This window comes from Protopterus annectens, chromosome 8.part0 (genome assembly GCF_019279795.1).
Source record: "Protopterus annectens isolate FY-2018-M chromosome 8.part0, PAN1.0, whole genome shotgun sequence".
NCBI classification, from domain to species: domain Eukaryota; kingdom Metazoa; phylum Chordata; order Ceratodontiformes; family Protopteridae; genus Protopterus; species Protopterus annectens.
Window position 1 is genome coordinate 1,711,038,228 of NC_056741.1, and position 25,048 is coordinate 1,711,063,275.

Below are 25,048 nucleotides of genomic sequence, written 5' to 3' on the forward strand. Positions count from 1 at the left end.
AGCATTGTTTTCAAGAATTAGCTCAAGAAAGTGTGTAATTAGATCAATAAAAACATCAGAATATTCACTATGCTTTTTTAAATAGCTTGCAACATAAGTTAAACCCAATTCATTTGGTATTATTGTGAATAATGATTGTACATCCAGTGTGACCAGTATTAATTTGTCCGTATCTGTACAATCCTTCAATCTATCATATAGATCTGTTAAAAAGTGCTTTGAGTCACGTAATACATATTGATTATTATTCAAGACACATCTCAAGTGTTTCTCAATAAAAACAGATACATGCTCAGTCACCCATCCTTTTCCTGAGACTATTGGTCTCATTGGTGGGTCCTTATAGCTCTTATGAATCTTGGGTAGGCCCTGTATGATGGGGATGGTGGGTGTACTTATATATAAATACTCAGAGATCTTTATCGATTAAGCCACTTTTAAAAATGTCTGTTAATACATCATGTACATAAATACACATCCTACTAATAGAATCCAGATTTTCTTTGACATAAAATCTATCATGTAACATTGCATTCATTTTGTTCGTGTAATATTTAGTATCTAATACTACAATTCCTGATCCTTTATCTGCAGGTCTGATGGTGATGTTATAATCATTTTTTAATTTGTCCAAACTGGCTCTCTCATTATAAGATAGATTGTAAAATCTTCCTTTGTTTCTCAAATTATTCCTTTCATTATTATAATATTTATGTAGCTCTTCCTCTGTTAGTTTAAAATAGGTTTCAACCAAGGGATGGTTGTTCGGTATAAAATCACTCAAATTCTTAAATTTAAAATTATTTTTGTCATTAGTGGGTGGTCCAGGATGTACTGTTTCATCAGTAGACCGATACAAATATCTTAACATTAAATTACGACAAAAAATTTTTAAATCCTTTACAGTATCAGTAATACCGCTTTTCGTGTGAGGTATAAAATTCAGTCCCTTATTTAAGAGATTAATATCATCATTTGTTAGTTCAATACTGGATAGGTTAAAAATCAATCCTTGTGGTTGTTGTTCCACATTTTCTTTATGGTTGTATTGTATAGAGGCTCCCCCGATATTTTTCTCTTTTGCCTTCCCCTGCTCATTGACCTGGTTCGCCTCTGTCCCTTGTCCTGGCGTATTGCTAAAGGGAATGTCAAACCCATGTTTGATTCTATTGTATTAATATTGTCTCTTGTTTTCGGTCTCACAGCAGGCGTTGTTATAGTTTTGTCTTTCATATTTATCCTATTTATATTTATATTAGGATATAGGTTGTGGTTTTTGGCAGAGCCATCATGTGTTAGATGTATGACATCTGCAGAATCATTGCAAGTAGGTTCAACATCTTTTTCAGTTGTTACACTGTTATCAGATATGACTGAAAAGTGAGTATTGACAATGCAAGGGTTAATTATATCTCTCTCTTGTATTTCTGTATCTGCAATAGTAGGGACTATAACTTTATTCGATGTTGGTACATTCCGGGTTGGGGTTAGTTTCCGTATGGTTTTCTCAGTGTGTAGATTACTCTCATTAGTAAGTTCCCCATTAGTATCCTTATGATTTAACTGTGTGGTACTATTATCATTGCTCCCATTAATAGCTCCCCTTTCATTCATGTGCATAATGGTTTGGGTATTCCTGTGTATATCAGTATCATAGGTAGTGTTCCTAGGCCAAGTAAAGACATTCCCTAATCTAAAATCTCTAAAATCCCTAGAAACCTTTGTTTTTTTCTGCTGAAACATTTTATGTTCAAATGCTGATACACAATCTAAAATATTATCAAACAGGGGACTAACAACCCCAGGACTGGGGGAATGTCCTAGATCAAATCTACAGTTGGGCGGGCACTGCAAAAGCCACCAAATTTAAACTACAACCAAGAACAGGGAGGGGGGTGGGGTGGGGAAGACAGTTTCAACAGAGATGTGAGGAATCACAGTGCTAATTATAAAACCAGAAAATATATACTGATCTCTGTATATTTGTAGAACAGTAAGACAACAGATATCTAAGCAACAATTTAGCTCTATAATACAGAATAATACAGAAAAATATACTCAGCTCTATATATTTGCAGATAGTCTTGTAAGGATCTCTCTCAGTGCACAGGTTCCAATTTAAATGCAGGCTGTTATTAAATCATGATGTGCCTCTAGTATTCTCCAGTTGTTTTTAATAATGTCCCTAATATTGCCACTGTCCACTGGAAAGACCAATGGCATGGACAAAGTCCAATCCCTAGTGTCTGACTAAAGGGGGGCCCACTAATTTTAACTGTTTCATCCTGCAATATGTCCCTTATCACTTTAGAAGGATATCCCCTACACTTGAACCTTTTGTGTAACTGTTCAACCAATTCAAGAGGTCAACCTTTTTAACCCGACCCCTAACAATGTTATGCTTCATGTAAGTAGGGTGCATACTAGAGTAATGCAACAAAGTGTTACTGTCCACATTTTTATAACTTATTACTGAACCTAATTTTAAAGCATCAACACATTTAAACACCTCCAGATCCAAAAAACAAATTCTTTGTTCATCAGAAACAAACAAATTCCAAAAATGCAGTACTATTGTTGATGGTGTTAAACATCTAAATCAATCTTACTCCCTTCCCAAACAAAAATATATCATCAATAAAATGAAAATAATGTTTAACCATGGCCCAACCTTGTACTTTGGAAGAATGTGCTTTTCCTAGTATGCCATTACCAAGTTAGCGTAATTGGGGGCATCCTAGCCCCCATTGCTACACCCCTAGTTTGTAAAAAGTACTCTTCCTCAAAAGTGACAATGTTACTGTGAAGAATTTTCTTTATAGTTTCAAGCATGAACTTACATTCACCTACCTGAAATTCATCACTTTTTAACAACATGTGCCCCACCCATTCCAAACCTAGGTCATGTGGATTACATGTGTAGAAATATTTTGCATCTACTGTAACCAACAAATCATAAGGGCCTATAGCTTGGTCTATGATTTTATTTAAAAAAATCAAAGGAATCCTTAATGAAAAATTGACTATTCTGTGCTATTTTTAATAAAGCTCTATCTATAAATTTAGCTAGTGGTTCTAACCTTGATGCAGGTGCCAAAACAATTGGTCTATAAGGAGGATTTTTTGTATCCTTATGTACCTCCGGTATTCCAAATAAATTACCAATCTTTGGTTTTACAACCTAAGAAAAAGAAAACATTGAATCCGAAATGGTACAGCCACCCAAACTGTCACCCAACCATGCATCAATATGTGTCTGTATGCTTTGAATACTTCACTTCTATCTACCTTCTTGTAAAACACTTCATCATTTAACAACATGTGCATACTACTAGTGTAACCCTGTTTGTTAATCATCAGAGCACCCCATTTGTCCGCTTTTATCACTCTGATAGAAGAGTCTTCACTTCTTTCGGCTTTTTCCCGGTTAGGGGTCACCACAGAGGATCACCTGTCTGCTCATGCTTGTCAGTGGAGTTTTACAGTGTTGAGTTGCCAACCTGGTGCCCAACCTACCACAGAAGGCACACACATGCATGCACTCATGCCTAGGGCCAATTTAATGTGCCAAATCCACCTACATGTCTTTGGGATGATAGAAGAGTCTTCGCTAATAGACTTAAAACATTTTCTTTCGAAATCAGATAAATTGCGTAATTTATTAGCACTTTTTTTTTTACTTAAAAATTCCCTAGTCTCACTTTCACAAAGTTCCTCAAATGCTTAAATAGACAGATGTAATGGAGGGTTGAATACTTACCTGAATACATCTACTGGGTAGACAGAGCAAAAAAAAAAAAAAAAAGAGGTGGGGGTGTAACCATCCTCTACTCTGACCAACTTAACTCTCTCCTCTCTCAGTCAGCCTCCTTACCCAGCTTTGCTCCTGCAGAAATCCTCATTGTTAACTGCCATCTCAACACCCATAAAAACGCTTGCCATCATATCTATCTATATCCCCTCAAGAGACAACAGTCCTACTCTTGAAAAGTTTCTCTCCTGGCTCACCCTAAACATTCCTTATGAAACCATCATATTTGGTGATGTTAATATTGACTGGTCATCACTCTCCTCCTCTCCCTCCACTCATAGCATTAATCTGTATGGCTTCCAATAACTCGTATCTTCCCCTACCAGAACTAACAATAACTCAACCTCTAGCTCCATCATAGACTGGATCCTTATTTCTGAACCTTGTGTCTATCATAACCCTGGCATACTTCCCAATTCCCTAAGTGACCATTCTCCTATATGCATCCATAGATACTCTCAACAGTCACCCAATCACCACCTTTACAGAAAACATCATAATCTGACTCGATTTGAACCAAACAAATTTAACTCCACACTGGCCAACATTAATTGGACCTTCCTATATAATCTCCCCCTTAATGATGCTGTTACTGCATTTAACAATACATTCCTTGAAATACTAAACAACATGGCCCCATTCAGAAAAATCAGGATAAAATCTAACTGTGCTCCCTGGCTCACCAAGCAAACATGCTTTATTATGCAGCAGAGGGATGCTGCTTGGAAAACCTAGTCCAAAAATAAAACTCCCAACTCTACTCCAATATTACAAAGAACTTAGAAACACATGTAGAAACACATGTAAAAAACTTATCAAAGATAAAAAATATTTTTTTGCTTCCAACCCCAACAGCACACATACTAACCCTAAGAAATTTTGGTCCACTGTTAAAAAGATCCTTCACCCTAGTACCCCTCCTACCCCCAACCCCTTCCCTCTTAATACCACTACAGAAACTGCTACCCTTTTAAATGGGTCTATATTATTTGAACAAAGTTTTATAACTTCGAATACCATATAGGAGACACCGATAATAATAATACATTATTAAATATAAAAATAATAAAACTCTGAATTGTCAAAAAAATAAATAAAAACAAAAAAGTCACCTAACTCCGAGATCGCACTACAGGGCAGTAAAGGGAAATCTTCCCTTTACTGCATTATGGTGCAGTCTTGGAGTTGTTATATTTAAAGAGCAGGGGGTGTAGAGGGTGCAGGGGGGCTTGGCCCCCTGCCTTCAACCCTTAGTTTAGGGTTTTTTCACAAATGGTGTTGCCCATATGGTATTTGAAGTTATAAAACTTCGCTCAAATAATACAGACCCTTTTAAACTATTTTATAGACACAATTCTGACTTACCCAACTTAGTCTCACTGCCTCTTCTCTGCCTCCACCTCTCAATCCATCTTCCTCTATCACTTTCTCTCGCAACCTGTTCCCCCTTCCTTTATTAAATCCCAATTGAATAAACTCAAACCTTGCTCATCCTTTGCTGGCAATCTAGCTTTGCACTTCCTTAAACTTGCAGCCGTCTCTATCGCCTGCCGTTTCTATCAATATTAACCACTCTATCACTGAGGCAGTCATTCCCACCGTATGGAAACCCGTTTACTCAACTCCTCTTCACAAGGGAGATAGTTCCACTGACCCCTCAAACCTTCGCCCATTAGCTATACTATACCTACTTTCCAAGATACTTCTCTTCATTTTGTAATTAAAAATCAATGAATAATTCCAAAACTATGGACGGTATTCATAGCCCATCCCTTAACATTTTAGTAGGCATAGTCCTCAAAGAAACGTGCTGCTTGGTTATGCAAATCACCTTTATCAGGATGACTATGAAAATGCCTCCCTGTTGCAAAAGCCTAACATGTTTAAGGCATAAGTGATGGGGGATAACTAACACATAATGGGCGTTACACATTTACGTATCCGTAGGATTCGTAGAGATGAATCTAAAGGGACCTCATCTGCATACTAAATGTATAAATGACCCTGAACTTACACCAGTAAGCAGCACTGTACCATGAAAATATGGAGTTGCAAGGAGAAGGGTAAAAAGGACTGTGTACTGCCATACAAGAACAATTATTAACTCTACTTAAAAGTGCACAAACACTAAAATACAATAAAAAGTTTTTTTAACTGTATTTTAGTGTTTCTGCATACATAGACAAACTATTGAAAGGATCTGGCATTTACCAAATCTTTGTCAGACCAGTAACATTAAATCTCATACCAGCAGACAAAGGATGATGACAGTGCATATACCCAGAATATACACAGACCATACTGGTAACATACTGTGACTAACCAGAATATACACAGACCATACTGGCAACGTACTGTGACTAACCAGAATACACACAGACCATACTGGTAACATACTGTGACTAACTAGAATATACACAGACCATACTGGCAACGTACTGTGACTAGCCAGAATACACACAGACCATACTGGTAACATACTGTGACTAACCTCTTCCACTTATGCAGAACTTATTCCAAAATAATTCCGTCTCCATTTTTGAACAACAATGACCAATGTACTATATCACTGATTCTTTGTCTTTGGTTCATTGTTTAATGGACTTCATCTTGTTTATCCCACATTCTTGCCTGGACTACCAACAATATAAAAATGAAACCATTATCCTAGGCTATGTTAATATTAACTGGTCAGAAATCTCCAACAACCCCCGCCCCCTCAGGCATCAACCTTCATATCTATATGCAGCTAATTTCTGATATTACTAGGCTTTACAATAAGAATAGCAAAGGTTCACTTCTCGACTGGATCATGGTTTATGACCCTAATAAGATTTCTACCTCTGGCACACTCCCAGATAGTATAAGTGACCACTCACTTGCATTCATAATCCGTAAGCCCACCACTTTACCACATATACACCGATATAGACAAAACCGAGATCTAGCCCACTTCTCCCCAGATAACTTTAATGACATTTTGCACAATATTAAATGGAACCCATTAAAACTGCTCCCACTTAATGAAGCTGTGGAATTCTTCAATTCCACATTTCTTTGGGTCCTAAATAATCTTGCCCCTCTCCGGCTAAAATGAGTCAAGACAAAACATGCTAACTAGCTTGGCAAGTCCACAAAGCAAATCATGTCCTCAAGGTACAAAGCATGGAAAGCCTGGTAAAAAAATAAAATTTCTTCCAACCTCACAAAATATAAACAACTTCACAATCAGGCCAAATGATTAGTACTCAAAAACAAAAAAAGAATACTTCCAAACCCTCTAAAATCAAAATAAACAACCCCCCCCACAAAAAAATTTGGGGAGCAATCAACTCCCTACTTCATCCTGGAACCAACCATAATCCTTGTCCAAAACCCAGAAAAAACTCCCTCTGAGCTAGCCTCACTCAACTCTTATCTCACTGACACCACTGCTAAACTTACTACCACCTTCTCACCCATCAACACAGACCCACTAAACCCTACATTAAAGCATTCCCCATCTACTACAATACCAAGTTTCGTACTCTCAACCATAACTACCTCTACCATACAAAAACTACTTAATAAACTAAAACCATGCACCAATGCCCCAGATAACGTACCTGCGGAATTCTTACAACTATCAGCATCCTCTACAGCTTGCCCCATCAGCATTCTCATCAATAGATCCATTCAGAAACCATGTATACTTGATATCTGGAAAAAGGCATACGTTCTCCCACTTCATAAAGGTGGCAATAACTCTGATATCTCTAACTTCCGACCTATCGGCATTCTTTCCCCATCTCAAAAATACTTGAGAAATGCATTCATACACGCCTCCTTAATCACCTGGTTAAACATCAATTCCTTTCCCCTGCTAAAGATGGCTTTAGGCCAGGACGCAGCACCAATACCGCCCTGATTTCCTTCCTGGACACAGTAAATCGAGCTCAGGATGCTGGATCCATAGTCTCTGCACTCTTTCTTGATCTATGAAAAGCATTCAACACTATTTCCCACTCCCTTCTGCTTACTAAACTCTCCAACCTTGGCATCTCTCCCCCCACCATTCATTGTTGCCTATTACTGAGATAGTTATGAAAACAATCTACTATTTGGCAGCACTCCTTCTCCCCTTTCATCAGTACTAATACAGGAGTACCCTAGGGTTCTATACTGCATCCCCTTTTATTCAGTATATTCATCAATGACTTCCACACTACTCTTGCCCACACTACTGTTATCCAATACACAGATGATTCTACTATTATCTGCTCTTCTAAGTCTGCCTCTGTACTACAGCAACTTACCCAAAAAGCATTTACCTCAATTGAAACATGGATGTCACAGAACCATCTCACCCTCAATCCCAATAAAACTAAACTCTTAATATTTACCCCCAAAAAATCCAGCCCAGTCAACAAGTCTGAATTCTCTGTTCATTCCCAAAATAATATTACTACTGAAGTCATTCCTAGTGCCAAATTGCTTGGTGTCACCACTGATAACATAACCTTTGACCTTCATATCTATAATAACATCAAAAACTAGGAGCTCTCTATAAGCACAACTACGTTATCAGCTTCTCTGCTAAAACGGCCCTTGCCTCATCATTCCTGCTTCCAACTCTTTTATATGGCGCATCCATCCTCAACAATATTCAAGTCCTCTCTGAAAACAAAATTCGACTCATGCTACAACAAAGTTCCCAAATTTGCTTTAAATGCTAAATTCTCCACCCACCACTGTTCTGCACTACATCAGGTAAACTGGCTTGAATTCTCCCATCACCTCACATACTTACAACTACTGACAATGTTGTTGTTGTGTCTTTCGGCTTTTCCCGGTTAGGGGTCGCCACAGTGGCACTCCAGTCCGCTAATGATTGGCAGTACATTTTTACGTGCCGAGTTGCCAGCCCTGACGCATAACCTTTAACGAAGGTACGCCCATTCACACGTCTCCACACAGAAGACGCTTTAGCTGAGAATCGAACAGGACAACATCTTACTGTGAGGCGACAACGCTACCGCAGCGCCACCACTGACAATACACTTATTTATTACTCAGCAGCCTACCCATCTATCTCCAACATACTGATCATGTACATTCCTAATCTGCACCTTGGATCAGGAAACAAAATGCTATTAAACATTGATAAACCTAAGTTCTCAGCCAGCCCAATGCTGTATTCTTTTACTGTCTCCAAGCTATGGAATAGTCTTCCTCCTTCACTGAGGGCCATCCCTAATCCCATAGCATTTAAAAAATCCCTTAAACTTAATTTCTCTTCACATTGGATATGCACCTGCACCTCTACTGACAACATGAAAACCTGACCCCTGTCCATTTCCCACTCTTCCTTACTCCTCTTCACTCCATAACTAGTATATCTTCCCCATTTTTCTATCTTCCAATTCACTTTGCTATTATTTTAGCCGGCACTATCCCTATCCTAAGCCTTCTGTCACCTTGACCTTAAACTAATTCCTTCTCACTGCTCAAATCTTACTTTTACATTTAAACCTTCTATAACCACTTTTCAAATCATGTTAGTAAATAGTTTTTCACAGATTTCAAATTTATACAATATTATCAAAATTAATATATGTCTTCATTACGTTATTTTAATGTGTCACTACTGTCTTATATACTCTGTATTGTTGTGTAAAAAATTCTTTGTATGTAATTAAATGTAGAGCTTTTCTTCGCAGGCCTCCACTGAAAATGGGCTCATTTCAGGCCCAGTGGACTTTCCTGGTAAACAAATGCAATAAATAAATAACTAAAATAAATAAACAGAAGAGGAAAGAAAAACACTGATGCTATTTCCAGACATGGATCAGTGTTTTCCTTTCCTCTCCTCTTCAGCTAATAATTAAAAAAATTCTTGTTATAAGACTTGTGAACCTAAAGGGACTTTATGTGCATACTAAATGTTTAAATGGCCCTTAACTTATGCCAGTAAGCAGCAATTTACTGTAAGAATATGGAGTTGCAGGGGGAAGGGGAAAAAGGAATATGTGCTGCCATACATTTTAAAAGGAGTTAGAATTACTGACTTTACTTAAAGAAAATGTTTTTATTGTATTTTAGTGTTTCTGCATACATGGACAAGCTACTGAAGTTTCATTTTGGTGTGTGTGTACATACTTGGTGAAACTACTGAAAGGATCTCTTCGGGAAATGTTACGTTTTGGTACTTGTGCATAATTGGACTCCCTATTGAAGGGATTGGTGGAAGAAATGCTTCATTTTCTGCTTGTGTATACATGGACGGATCTAGGACTTTTGAGCGAAAGTTCAAAAGCCCGAATCCATTACCACCGAACGCACTTAAACGGAAGCACTTTCATTGAAAAAGCGCTTTTGTTAAGTATGTTAAAAAAAAAACAAAAAAAACACAAAATCTACTTGAATGCAGGGCGGCAAGCCCCCCCCCTGCACCCCCCGATGTGGGGGGGCTGTGCCCCCCACACCCCCCCTACTTTAATATTTTCACTTCCAAGGTTGCACTACGGTGGGGAAAAGGAAATTTTCCCTTACCACACCGTAGTATGACCGGAACAACAAGCACACTTACGCGAAAGTATGCTCACTAAATTGGGATTCGGTAAAATATGCAGTCGAGCATCTGTACGGATCCCAAGTGGACATACTACTGAAGGGATTGGTTGGGGAAATGCCATTTCCTGCCACCCAATTTACTAGCCTCTAGTTCATACTTAACAAAACTACTGAAAGAATCACTTAGGAAGTGTTTCATTTTGGTGCTTGTGTATACTTGGTGGACTATAAATCACTAGAACACCTCATTACAATACGTCGCTTTACAGAATTTCTAATTTGCATCTCATTATAATTAGGGCATTTCTCATAAGCATAGATGGCCTCCATGAATCTCACCTATGCGACACTCTTTCGTAAACATCAGGGTACCATTATTTAATTTGCTCAAATAACTATGAATATTGGCCAATATTTCCCATTATCTGTATCATTGGTTGTGTTTTTCCATGTTAACTACATATCAGCTGACTAAACTGAACACAGAGTAAAGTTTCTGCTTTTTACTGCATTTGTTTTGGTAGCTTGTCTATGATATAAATTTTGCAATACTTTCATATAGATATATATATATATATATATATATATATATAAAACTAAACTAGCCCCATAGCTATTCTCTCTCCACTCTCCAAAATACTAGAGAGATGCATACACTCTCAGGTCTCAGACTACCTACTTACTAACAACCTCCTTTCCAGTACTCAGCATGGTTTCCGACCAAACCATAGCACCACCACTGCCTTACTCTCCTTTACTAACACTATCCTTCAGCATAAAAACAATGGCTATCGCTCCTCTGCTACTTTCCTAGACCTATCTAAAGCATTTGACATGGTCCCACACAAACAACTTATCTCTGTCCTCAATAACCTATCCTTCTCACAATCAGTCACCAACTGGTTTCAGTTACCTGTCTGACTGCCAACAATCCGTTGTATGGTAGAATGACATATCTCCCCAACTACCTGTCTCCATAGGGTTTCCCCAAGGATCCATCCTTGGACCCCTACTCTTCTCAGTTTACACCAATAATCTAGCCTCTGCCACCAAACATGGCACACTCATACAATACGCAGATGACTCGACCATCATCTGCTCAGCCCAGTCCCTACCCAAACTGCAAAATGTCACACAGGAAGCCTTTTCCTCTGTTGAAACATGGTTATCCGATGCCCAATTAATACTCAACCCAAACAAAACTAAACTACTCATCTTCCAACCCACCAAACATACTCAAAACAACTCTCACTTTAACATCACAGCAAAAGACAACACCACTATATACCCAACTGAACACACCAAATTGCTAGGAGTGGAAATAAACAATAAAATAAAATTTGACATTCACATATCCATGACCATAAAAGTCCATAAAAACTACGAGCGTTATACAGAAATAAGCAATTTCTCACCAAAGCAGCAAAGATTTCAATAGCAAATTCCCACCTTATCTCCACCCTACTTTATGCCTCTCCAATATATACCAACCTAAGGCAATGTGATCTAAACAAGCTAGAGACCTGCTACAACAAAATCGCCAAATTCGCCACAGGGGCATCCTACCGTAGTCACCACTGTCTCTCACTTGCTGAACTGGGCTGGCTTGAACTCCCTCACCTCCTTCAGTGGTATCAACTCTCACTCGCCCACAAACTAGTAAACCATCCACTAAATGTCCCATCCCTCCAGAATCTACTCCAACCCTATCGCACCACCAGACCACTAAGATCGAGCAACAAAAATCACTTGCAGATCACTAAAGCCAATAACTTTGCTGGTGAAGCACTATTCTCTTGCGCCATAGCCAAATTATGGAACTCACTCCCTCCCACAATTACCTCCGTACCATCATGCACCCACTTCAAAACTTTACTAAAAGCGCACCTAAAAACATGCTGGCTATGCCCTTGCAACTCCCACTCTAATATCATCCACCCCATCCAACCACTACCTTTCTCTCCACTCCACTAACTACCTTGATTATAGCAAGCTCAGATGCTCATAAGCCTAGTACTTATTATATAGCAGGAACTTCTCATTGTAACATTTGTTAATGTCTGTTATGTACTTCACAGATAAAGATTCTAGTTGTCTACTGATGTACTATGTTCTTCATCTGTAAATATGTTGTAAGTAATTGCTATGTTAAATTGTTAATCGCTATGTAATCCAATGTAACTACTGTCTGTTTTACTGTGGAGCTTTTCTCCCCGGGCCTCCGCTGAAAATGGACCTCCCGGTCAACAAATTTAAAATAAAATAAAATAAAAAAAAATTAACCGCACTCAAAAAAAAATTGAACGAAGAGAAGAAATTTTAACTAAGAAATGAACTTCTTGACAATAAAAGCATTCAAAAAATAGTAAATCACACCAACAACTCTTGTAGAACTTAAGCGCTTTTGTCTTATTTATTATCAAGACTTCTTCAGAAAGACATGTTTCATAAGTATGAGCAACCATTTTCACTTCCTTTAAATACATTAGTTCTAGCAGGCCATTTAAATCAACATTTCCTTTCCAATAGTAAAGTGTGAACAAGCAGGGTTCATTTCTTAGTTTTATATATGTTACCTGGAAGCTGATTTGCAATATATCATTAAAAGTTGTTTAATACAGATGCTGCTACTTTTTAAAGACAGTTATCCACAATTTTCAAAGCTTCAGTAAAGTTGATATTGCATTCCAGGTTATCTGTCTGGTGTTTTAGAATCTCTTTGGTCACTTATCTTTAACTAGGTTAAATCTATAAAATGTGCTCCCTTCTATCTGCCTCATAACTATTTCAATTACTTTCTAAATTACTTACCAAGCTACAGTGATCCGAGGATCCAGGTAATTGAGTTTGGAGGTGCCCAAGGCAATCTGTTTGTTTTCTTCTCTGTCTGTTGCCTGCACTTCCAGCTTCATTAGTTGCTCTTCTGTTCTTCGCAATGCCTTCATTTTGCTCTCTACAGCTCTGTAACAAAACAGACAAAATATTTCAGATTATTGTATTGTTTGACATTTTGTATAATTTGTTAACTGTGAGCCTTCCTTCCTGGGCCTCCAATGTTAATAACAAAATATTTCCAAAACCCTCAAGGTAGAACTTTAAAGTATAATGTGCTTGCTTGTTATACACCTTTCCCAGTAATGTGCTGTTACTGAGGCAGTTTAAGTAAAACACAATTATTTCCTCTCACAAGAGCAATGTACTTTGAAAGCAGATGGTAGTCTTTAGAGATTGCAGCGCTTCAATGCTTACTTCACTGATACAGATAAACTGAGATGTCAACCCAAACTAAGAACTGTATTGTGGCTTTACTGTTGCTGATACAGCTAAAGAAAGATACATAGTTTAAATGCCTAGACCTTATAAGTGTCTATTTCAAGACACTTACTATTAAAAAGTAAACTTGTCCAGCTCTGCTGGTGTAGAAGAATGAAGCCCTGAATACAGTCCAGGAAACCTGACTTTAAACAATGGCTCTGACATTTCTTGGACAGGAACAATGAAGCTGAGGCAGACATGTTGGCATGATAGCGTCACACAGGTGTAGCACATGACACTAGTGATATGACTGCATGCTAGGGTCACAGATGTGGCATGACACAGGTGATATGATGGCATGGTAGGGTCAGAGATGTGGCATGACACTGGTGATATGATGCCATGCTAGGGTCAGACATGTGGCATGATACTGGTGATATAATGGCATGCTAGGGTCAGAGATGTGGCATGACACTAGTGATATGATGGCATGCTGGGGTCAGAGATGTGGCATGACACTGGTGATATGATGGCATGCTAGGGTCAGAGATGTGGCACAACACTGGTAGTATGATGTAATACTAGGGTCACACAGATGTTGCATATGACACTGCTGATATGATGGCATGCTAGGGTCAGAGATGTGGCACAACACTGGTAGTATGATGTAATGCTAGGGTCACACAGATGTTGCACATGACACTGCTATGATGGCATGCTAGGGTCACAGATGTAGTACATGACATTGGGGATATGATGGCATGGTAGGGCCATACAGATGTAGCACAACACTGTTATGATGACATGCTATGATCACATAGATATGGCACACGACACTGGTTTCAGGCCAAGAAGGACTAGTGAAGAAGGGTAGGTATATGAGGAATGTTTTAACACATGCATTTCTTCCCATCATTATTCTATTTCGCATCTAGCTCAGGTTGGGTTCAAAGAGAAAAGTCCACTGAGAGCTACAGTATGCTGTTTTTTTTCCTTGGGCCACATCCCACACAGACCATATGGTAGCTCACATATTTTATTACTTACACATGGGGAATTAGAGGACTTGCATGTGCAGGGCTGTCCCAGAAAAGAAACCCTGCTGGTACAGTTCATAGAAGATGGCTGTCACGTGTATGGCAATTACCGAGGTCAGGAATATCAAGGAAATGGCACTAAAGCATGAAGTCAGTATCAGTAAGCAAATTAATAAATAAAAACTGACTTGAAAAGAGGAATGCCTAAGATAAGGTTTATGGATGTGGAGAGACAGGACATGCAGGTGGTTGGTGTGACAGAGCAAGATGCAGAGGACAGGAAGAAATGGAAACAGATGATCCACTGTGGCGACCCCTAATGGGAACAGCTGAAAGAAAGAGAAGAAGATACAGCTCCTAATAGATGGGTATTTTTCAGCATTCATTTAATTTTTGAGAGGACACTTTTGACATTTGACATTTCTGTGTGGTGATAACATTTGTACAAGTGAAAGTGGTTTAGGGTGGAAGCTGGAATTAGAAAGTGAACAGGCTAGCTGCTTCTGCCTAACTGGAAGGAGCCACTGGATCCAAATTATACAACAAGGATTCATGTTAATGTCTGAAGGGCTGGAATGTGGCTAAAGAAAGTACAGTTGTGTACACTTACCATAAATGTAGATGTTCGAGTGCATTCACTGTTGCAGTCATCACACTTGGGTTATCTGCCTGCAGGTAGCTCTCAGTTGTCCCGAATACCAAAGTCTTGGTATTTCTGCATCGGATGCTGTCTCCTCTTCCATGACGTCATGTTGTTAGGGGTATAAAACATGCAGCCAACGCCATTACATCACTTTTTCTTGCCCAAGATGTCAGGAGCCCCCAAAATAGGAAGCAATTACATGGTGTGGAACACTTCCAGTAAAAAGTAAATTCCATTGCCATAAGATATGGCCAAAAAGAGGATAGGTAGAAAGAATAGAAAAGTCAGGGGGCTGGAGGGAGGGTAACCAGGACTGCAAGAGTGAATAAATTCAAACATTTACATTTATGGTAAGTGTACACAACTGTACTATGTTCTTTGTGTTTCACTGTTGCAGTCATCACTCCTGGGTTGATTCCCAAAGCTGAGGAAGGGTGGACGCAGTCAAGAAGTACTGAGGCTGGTTAGCAGGCCTTGTAAGACTGCTATAGCAAATTCAACTCTGGATTTAGAAAAGATAGGTAAGTGGTAATGCTTGCTGAGGATGTGTACAGAACTCCAGGTTGCAGCTTCCAGGATGTCCCTGGTAGGGGCTCCCCTGAGAAATGCTGTAGAGGTTGAAGCAGCCCTAGTGGAATGAGTTCTGATAACCTGTGAGGTAGGTTTTCCATGATGTTTGTAGCAGAAATGGATGCAGTGTGCTATCCATTTGGAAATGGTTTGCTTTGAAATGGCCTTGCCCTCTGCCTGTGTAGCAAAGCTGACTACCAGCTGGTCAGATTTTCTGAAAGGTTTAGCCCTGTCAAGGTAGAACCTGAACTGTCTGTGCACATCTAAGGAGTACAGGATCCTTTCCCCTTTATTCTGAGGATTAGGAATAAAGGTTGATAAATGGATGGATTGGTTTAAAGCCACACTGGATACCACCTTGGGCATAAATGATGGGCGAGTCCCGAGGGAAACCCTGTACGCATGGAAGATAATGAAGGGTTCCACTGCCATAAGGGCCTGTAACTCAGACACTCTTCTTGATGAAGTAATGGCTAGAAGTAAGGCTGTTTTCCAAGAGAGGAATTTTAACTCTGCTGTAGCAGCAGGCTCAAAAGCGGGAAGTGTGAGCTTCTCTAGTACAAAGTTAAAGTCCCAGGCAGGAGTGGGAGCTCTCCTAGGGGGTCTCATATTGTTAGTTCCTCTCAGGAACTGTTTGATCAGAGGGTGAGAGAAGAAGGGTGGCTCAGAATTATAATGAGCTGAGATGGCAGAGGCATGAATCTTATTTGATGAGAAGGATAGGCCTTTGTGGAGCAGCTCTGCTACATAATCTAGGATTTGAGGTAAGTTGGGCATGGGCTGTGTCTTTTCCCTGAGACTGGCTCCAAGAACAGTATCTTTTCCACTTTTCTGAATAGGATTTCCTAGTACAAGGCCTCCTGGCCTCAAGAATGACATCCAGCACCTGTTTGCTGAGGGGTGCTGGTGAAGTATTCATGGAATGAGCCAGGCTGCCAGGTTCAGGGTATGCAGCTGAGGATGCAAAAATCTGTCCCTCTTGCTGAGACAGCAGAGAGGCAGTCTGATGTAGGTGCCAGAGTGGCACTGCTGTCAGACTGCATAGGAGTGGGTACCAGTGCTGGTGTGGCCAGTCTGGTGCAATAAGCATTGTCCTTGGCCTGTCCTGTTTGATCTTGAGTAGTACTTCTGAGAGGAGGGGCAGAGGTGGAAAGGCATAGATTGAGAGGTTTTCCCATGTACACAATAGGGCATCCACTTTCCATGCTTGGCTGTGGGGAGTTCTGGTGCAAAATTTGCTCAATTGATGGTTTTGGTGGGAGGCAAAGAGGTCTACCTCTGGTGTCTCCCACCTGTGGATTAGAAGTTTGAATGAGTTGGGTTCCAGTTTCCACTCGTGTGGGTCCATAAGATTTCTGCTTAAGTCGTCTGCCAGTGAATTTTGTTTGCCTGGCAGGAATTGAGCTTGCAGGCCCACTTGATTGCTAAGGGCTATGTTCCACAGAGCCATGGCTAACCTGCAGTGTGGGTAGGAATGAGGTCCCTCCTGCTTATGTACCACATAACTGTGGTGTTGTCTGTCTATCAAGGGTTGTCCTGGAAGGATAAGGTATTCGAAGGCTGTTGGTGCATTCTGTACAGCTAACATTTCTTTTTGATTGATATGCAGGTGAATTTGTCCTGGGCTCCATTTGCCTGCCATGTAAGCCCTCCATGCATAGTCTAATGAGTTTGTTGTCAGGACTTGGGCGGCAGGGGGTTGAGTGAAAGGGAGATCCTTGTTGTGGTTGCAAGCCTCTGCCCACCAAAGGAACTCTGTCTTTAGGCAAGGAATGATAGGAATCACTGTTTCCAGGTCCTGAAAATGTTGACATCAGAGACTTTTTAAGTACCATTGAAGTTTCCTCATATGCAGTCTTGCATATGGAATTAGGAGAATGCATGGGGTCATGAACGATTGGGCTTGCAGTATTTTTCTTGCAGATAGCTAGGTTTGAGTGGTCAGTAGTTTGAAGTAATTTGTCAAATAAACCTGCTTTTCTGGAGTAAGGAATGCTATCTGGGAAGTTGTGTTCAAGCTTGCTCCCAGGAATACAAACTTTTGGCTGGGTACCAGCTGTGATTTCTTTTCATTGATGGTATACTCCAGAGAAGTTAGGAGTCTCATTACAAATGTCAGGTGCTGAAGTAGCAATTCCTGACTGTCCGCCTGAATCAGGCAATCATACAAGTATGGGTAAATTTGAATAGTTCTCTGCCTGCATTATGCAAAGGCTGGAGCCAGGCACTTTGTGAATACCCTGGGCACTGTAGATAAGCCAAAGGGAAGTGCAGATAGTGCATAGAGCCTGCCTGAAACGTAGATATTTCCTGCAAGATTCCCTTATGGGGATGTGCAGATAAGCTTCTTTTAAGTCTAGGGTGACCATTCAGGAGTCCTTGGCTAGCATAGGAAGCAGCTGCCGGAGTGTAAGCATTTTGAATTTTGGTACCATCAGGAAGGTGTTGAGAATTGACAGATCCAGGATAGGGAGCCAGAAGTTCTCTTTTCTGGGCACCAGAAACAGTCTGGAGTAAAAACCCGGTCCCCTTTGCCCTGAGGGAACAGGTTGAATAGCCCTGATACTGACAAGAGAAAGTACTTGCTTTTGGGCCTCTGCCCACTGGTTTGGAGGAAGGTCTGGTAATCCACTTGGGGTTGGCAGTGAGTGGAAGAAGAATCTGTATCCCTGGGATACAATGTTTAAGACCCATTGGTCCTGGGTAATATACTCCCAGTTTTTTGCATGCAGGGTGAGTTTTCCTCCTAGGGGTGCAAGTATTTGGGCATGGCTGGGAAGGATGAAGGACAAGTCATTGTGAACTTTTTCCATAAGGGGGTAGCTTACCACTTCCTGTTTTTGAGGTGGAAGCACTCCATTGTTTAGATTTGTGCATACCTTGAGACTGTAGTCTTTGTGGTCTGTTGCCCCTGAGTTTGGACTGAGAAGGTCTGGGAGGAACTGGAAAGGACCAGTTTTTTGAAGGCCAATGCCTACTGAATCTAGATGGCTGTACCTGTAAGAAATCTTTAACAGTTTGCATAGATTTAGCTTTTTAAGAACTTAATCTGCTTTTGTGCCAAACAAACATTCTTGGTTTAATGGAGCATCTAGTAATTTTGCTTTGACATGGTCTGGCAAGATCTGTTCCTTCAGACAAGCATGTCTTCTCAGAAGAGACCCAGTGACAGCAGCCCTGCAAGATGCTTCGAAGGCATCAAAACAACACTGCAAAGTATGTTTACCAACTTGGTTTGCAGAATGCATTAACTCTTGTACATCTCTATTTTCTGCACAATCAGGAATCAACAACATTTTTTGTTTAATTAGTTCCATAATATGCTGCTGGTACTTCAACATGTGAAACTGGCAATTTAAAGCCCTGATGACAAAAGTTGCAGAGGTATATACCTTCTTACCCCATCTGTCTAAATCCCTAGAATCCCTGTCCAAAGGGGTAAGGTTTTTGGCTGTAGTAGCCTTAATACCTTTAGGTCCCTGGTTTCTGGATCCGCAGTGGGATTTTTAAAGAAAAATTTGTGAGAGTCAAGTACTCTGTAGTACCTGTCAGGCTTTCTAGAAGCTGGTGGTAAAATAACAGGGGTAAGACCGGATTCCATGAAGACCTCATCTACAATATCCAGGACAGGGGGTATAGCTTGAGGTCTGCGCTGAGGCAAGGCTAAAAATTCCCTGAGTCTCTTTTTGGACTGTGGGTAGTTCTGGCATTCCCAGCGGAAATGCTCTCTTAGGGTATGCAAGGTTTCACTGAAAGAAAAGTCCTCTGGAGGACGCAGAGGGAATGGAATCTTCTGCATCTGAATCCTCATAGGTAGATAAGCATATGTCCTGGTAATCAGAGGGGTTAGAGTCATCGGACTCACGGACTGCAGAATCAGAAGGAAAATCAATTCTTTGTCTTTTAGAGGAGGAAGGCTGACTTCCCTTAAAGTAATAAGGTCTTCAGCCATTCTAAGCATTTTGTTTCTGTGGCATGGGAGCTGGAGAATGCGCTTTGGTCATCGGTTTCCTAAGAGTAGTGTGAGCTCAGGGCCCGAGAAACTCAGTAGTTTTAGTCAGAAATGAAGTCGGTTTAATACGAACATCAGAAGGTCTGAATACACCCTCAGAAGCTGGTGCCTGCACAGCGGCTTCAGACCCATCCAAGGTAGAGACACATCCTCAGATTCCGGAGTCGAAGAAGCATCTCGGGGCATACCGGACTCCGAATGGGTCTCAGTAGAGGCCTGCGAATTTGTACTAGCGGGTATCAGGGGCTGCGAAAGCACCTCACTGAGTACCGGCGGACTGGCGACTAGCTTAACGGAAGCGTCGTCGGCAATTTTGGACCTATGCGGGCTGTGTCTGTCTTTATCTTTACATTTTTTTTTGGAAGATCGGTAGTCAGATGGCTTATCGAAGCCATTTCAGAAAACAGAGAAAAAAAGCGAAAGAATTTAATGACAAAGATAGCCCGATGACGAATAGTTCGGGTGTTGAACAAGGCACAAAACCAACAGTGAGGAATGTCGTAGTCTGGGCCTAAACAGGTGACGCGGTAAGAATGAAAATCTCTGTGAGGTATTCGCTTTCCACAGGCAAGACAATTGTTAACTTTTTCTGACATCAGTTAGAGCAAGAAAAAAGGATCCTCAACAGGGTACTTAGCTTTAGAAGACTTCAGGCTTGAAACTCGAAAAACTAAATTTCAGGTAGTGGCTGACCGGCACTTGTGAACTGCTTCTGCTTCGGGCTCCCATGCAGCAAGAAAAGCTGATGTAATGGCATCGGCTGCATGTTTTATACCCCTGACGACCTGACATCATGGGACAGGCGACAGCATCCAACGTAGCAATCCCAAGACTCTGGTATTCGGGCCGACTGAGGGTTACCTGCAGACAGATAACCCAAGTGTGATGACTGCAACAGTGAAACATGAAGAACATCCAGGAATTGTTAGCATCTTTTTGTAGAAAAAGGTCATAATGGTGCAATGATTATTGAAAAAGTGTGGGTGCACTGCAGGGGAAACATCTGTGCAGGGTGTTGAGTGTCCAATCTAATAGGGTACCTTTAGCACCTTTAGGATCGGGTACAGTAAAATTCAAATAGTGAAGTAAGACTTGATCCAAGATACACACTTAAAATATTTTGAGGCAAAGGTCCCAGTTTATGTTCAGATTACAAACTATATATACTTTTCTGCAGGCTGCATTATTCAGTAGTTTTTGACATCAGTAAAAATGATAGTTAATCAGTCTCCAATTAGGCAGGTACAAAAGACCTAGTTTGGTTTGCCACCTCTAATAACAGAGTGAGATATAGAAAAGCCTGGGAGCTGATTTTCACAAAGTATTTAGCACAATGTCTCTTTTTAGGGGAGAGAGATGAGGTAAATTTGGATGCTTTAGAGAAAACTCATCAAGGGATGCCTTCTCCTTACAGACAGATTCACTTTGAGTTTATCCATATGGCTGTGTGCTTAAACTACCAGGTAAATATTTCAGGGTAAAAGGGGTTGATTGTCAGTGAATGTGCTGTGCAGGTAGAGGTGCTCTGCATTTTTGTGGAGTTATGTTTCCGGATGTGTAGTTTGGTATTACAACCTTTTTGTGCTGCACCCAAAAGCTATAATGTAAAATTAATTAGATGGAATGCTTTGCTGCAGTTATTGATACCACTGAGTTTCACTATACTGCGGACAACTTTAGTTCAAAGTCAATTATTATAATCTAGTTTATTCTCTTTTAACATGACAGTTAAGAGAAGGAATACAAGACTAAATCAGATGTTTGTAAGTCAAGAGAGCAGGAATAGATAAGGAATACAGGCTTTGAAGTATATGGAACCAACACAGCTGACACAATACCAATGTCACTTATAGAATTTTAAAGAAAACACAGTAAAACCTTGAACCCTTTTTCAGGCATAGTAGTGACAACACATACTTGAAAAAAACTGTAAGCAACCCTAAATACACACAACATAGGAAATAAAACATTATCTATCACTTGCAGGCTTTATTCAGTACTGCCACGAGTCTTTGAAATCCAGGTTGTGATGTAGTTGGGTATTACTACAGGTTTAATACTTTAATCATCTTATACAATACTTTTACATGGGTTAATCAGTTCAAACCACATGGAATTAAAAGACCATTAAATGCAGAGTCCCACCAAGATATTTTATTTAAAAACATGCTTGCCTTCTGCAAATGTAGTTATATTATCTCTGATACCATCTCTGCTTATCTTCTCCATGTTTTACTAAAACTAATACTATGTAAATCCATGTTATCCCTCTTCCTATTATTTTGTCTCGTTTTGCCATATTAGTTTGTCTCATTTTGCCATATCTTATTTTACTCTCCAAAGTACATTACAAACCTCAAACACTATTCAGCTGACTTGTGAGTCAAATCCATCTTGAAGAGCAGTGTTTAATCACTATTTCTAAGCAGTTCAGCTCTATTGGTTCATATTTATAATGTTTTTTTTTATTTGGTTCTTGTCACTCGGCCTTCTCTTATCATAGACGGCAAAGCAGGCGGGGTATTTCGTTTAGATGTTTTAATACATAGAAACACATCAGGATAGATAGCAGCTTCATAAAACACAAATGAACTGACTAACAGACAGACCTTATATACATACATGCTTACATCAACAGCTTACTACAAAATGACAGTCAGGCTTGCACGTGCTCATATGATCATAGGAATTTAGTAGGCTTTTGGCCCTGAGGCCCTTACAAGCCTAGCCAAGAATTTAGCCCATGTTCTGACAAGTCAGCACCCAATGCCTCTGTCCAGCAGGGACACAGATGGAATACCAGGGGTGCATTTTCTGTTCCCCATCCAGTTTGTGCTTGAAAAGCATTAATGAGGTACTCTGCTTGACATGGAGCAGGAGTCTATTCCACAGAAGGTGAGTCTCTGGAACACAAATCTGTACCGCCAATAGACCAGGTTGAGATTGCATGTGCAGAGTGGAGCTTGAGTTGCAGATATGCAGGAATCCCATCAAGGTGTGGTCTGAGATTGCTTTGTATGCCAGACAGAGGTCAACTCTGAGGAATCTGTAGAAGACTGAATAGAGGGACATGGCCTTTACCCCATCTGTGTAGGGTAGATGATTGAGGCCCTGGATTTTCCTGGTGAGGAACCTCTGTGGTCTTTCCAGCTGCTGCATATGCTTTGTGAGGTACATGCCGAAAGGGGCATTATACTCAATAATGGGTCTTATAAAGAAAAAATACAGGGATGGTATGATTACCTTGTCCCTGGATGAGATACTTTTACTAATGAGGTGGGCAATGTAGAAAGCTTTCTGTACAATGAAGGCAATATGGTGGTCAAAAGTCAGTTTGTTATCAACCTGGGTGCCCAAGTCCCTCACAACTGATTGCATGCTTAGGACCTTGTTGTTAATGTGATAATTTGTGCGGACATCACTCTCTCTCCAAAGGGGATGATGACGCATTTTTTGGCATTCAGTTTGAGGCCATGTTTCTGGTACCAGTCATATGTTTGGGTGAGACCCTCTTGGAGGATGACCACATCACTAGGGGAACAGATGACAGCACCCAGCTTACAGTCATCTACAAACCTGGTCAGCCATAGCCCACTGGTTTTGGCCTACACCTCAGAAAAGTATATCCTAAATAACAAATGTCCCAAGACCAATCCCTGGGGTACACCACTCATTACGGGTCGACTGCTTGAGGTGGCTTCCCCTATTTTGACTATGTGGGTTCTATCACTTTGCTACCCATCTGGTAACATATGGCTATGCTATCCAGTCTATGGTAGGATAGATAAAGTCACCCAGGATTAGGGTAAAGTGTTGAATCTTGATAGAGTCAAAGAGGTCCAGAGAGGTGGACTGGGCATCTTGAGTCAAAGTTGGGGGCCTGTAACTAGCTATGATTTGAATATGGGTCCTGTAAATGGTTAACTGCATCTGGAGTGTCTCCTGTGCATCATACGGTTTAACTAGCCTGGAGGTGTGTGTGTCTTTTATATATATTGCAACTCCACCTCCTTTTGCTTTGCTACCCATGGTTTGGGGTCTGAATGTATGATAGGATGAATAACCTGGTATGGTTGGGGTGCTCTCTGCAGCTTTGAACTAGGTTTCTGTGACTGCACAAATCTCAGCATATTCCAGGGTTAAGAATGCTTGCAGTGATTGCAGTTTCATGTTTAGACTCCTAGCATTTATCATCATGACCTTTAATTTGCATTTTAATGAAATTTTCATGTTGGTAGTTTGGACCTCAAGGCTTTGCCTATAAAATGCATTATGGGGGAGGCAAGAGCCTTTGTGGCCCAATGGAGACAGATGCAGGCCATCTCTGGCAAAGCATCGTGGTTTGTCAATCATGTCTTCCCAGGCTATCAGGCACTAGACCCCCTTGGAATGATACCAGAAACCAAGTCAACTGTTAAATTGAGTCATTTTCTGTTTGTATTGATGGATCATTCTGGGTGATGGCAGAATGCTGCTTAAGGCTAGGAACGTACCTGCCTGGGACACATATTCAGTGAGCTCCATCATGTCTCTCTCCATGTAGTCCAGGGAGGTACATCTCAAGTCCAGGGAGGTACATCTCAAGTTGTTCACGCCAACATGGACTATGACAGAGTCATAACAGTACCTGTTGTTGGGAGACCTAGGTGCATGGGTGATATAGCAGATTCTGGCACCTGACAAACAACTATCTGTGACTTTCTTCTTATCCAGCCTGGTGAGGGGCACATCTGTCTCTCTCACAATGGAGTCTCCTATGACTAATATGCTGGATTTATGTTTAGGCCTTAGTGGCTGTGAGAGACAGGTGTGTTGACTGTGTGGTGGTCAGTGGAGTTTGTGTGTGTTTTCCCTCAAAGGTCTCTTTTGTTTGGGTATGTTTTTGTTGAAGACCTCCACATATGTGGGTGTGTGTTGTGTAGGTGTGGATGGTGGTCGAGGTGTGGTGCATATGTTGACAACCTTCTCAGTACCAAATATACTGGCTTGCGAGGGAGTGAGCATTGACTCTAGGATCTTAATGTAATTACATTTCTCACAAATTGTGTTCCTAGGTGGTAGTAGCAGAGGGTTGTCAGTGTACATGAGGCAGTAGCTCAGGATGCCCATATCAACCAGACTGGCAGGAGAAAGCGTAGGAAATTGTCCATTCATATTTGTCAGAAACT

At 40.6% G+C, this 25,048-nt stretch overlaps 1 protein-coding gene across 1 annotated transcript in view; it reads right to left on the reverse strand.

The window, feature by feature from the left end:
• Window positions 1–25,048, reverse strand: part of LOC122808552 (DNA topoisomerase 1-like) — an 859,013-nt gene that overhangs the window by 127,548 nt on the left and 706,417 nt on the right. Inside the window, exon 10 of the mRNA XM_044079506.1 lies at window positions 13,175–13,324. Within this exon, the coding sequence (XP_043935441.1) occupies window positions 13,175–13,324 (150 nt within the window). The remainder of the gene's footprint in view (window positions 1–13,174; window positions 13,325–25,048) is intronic.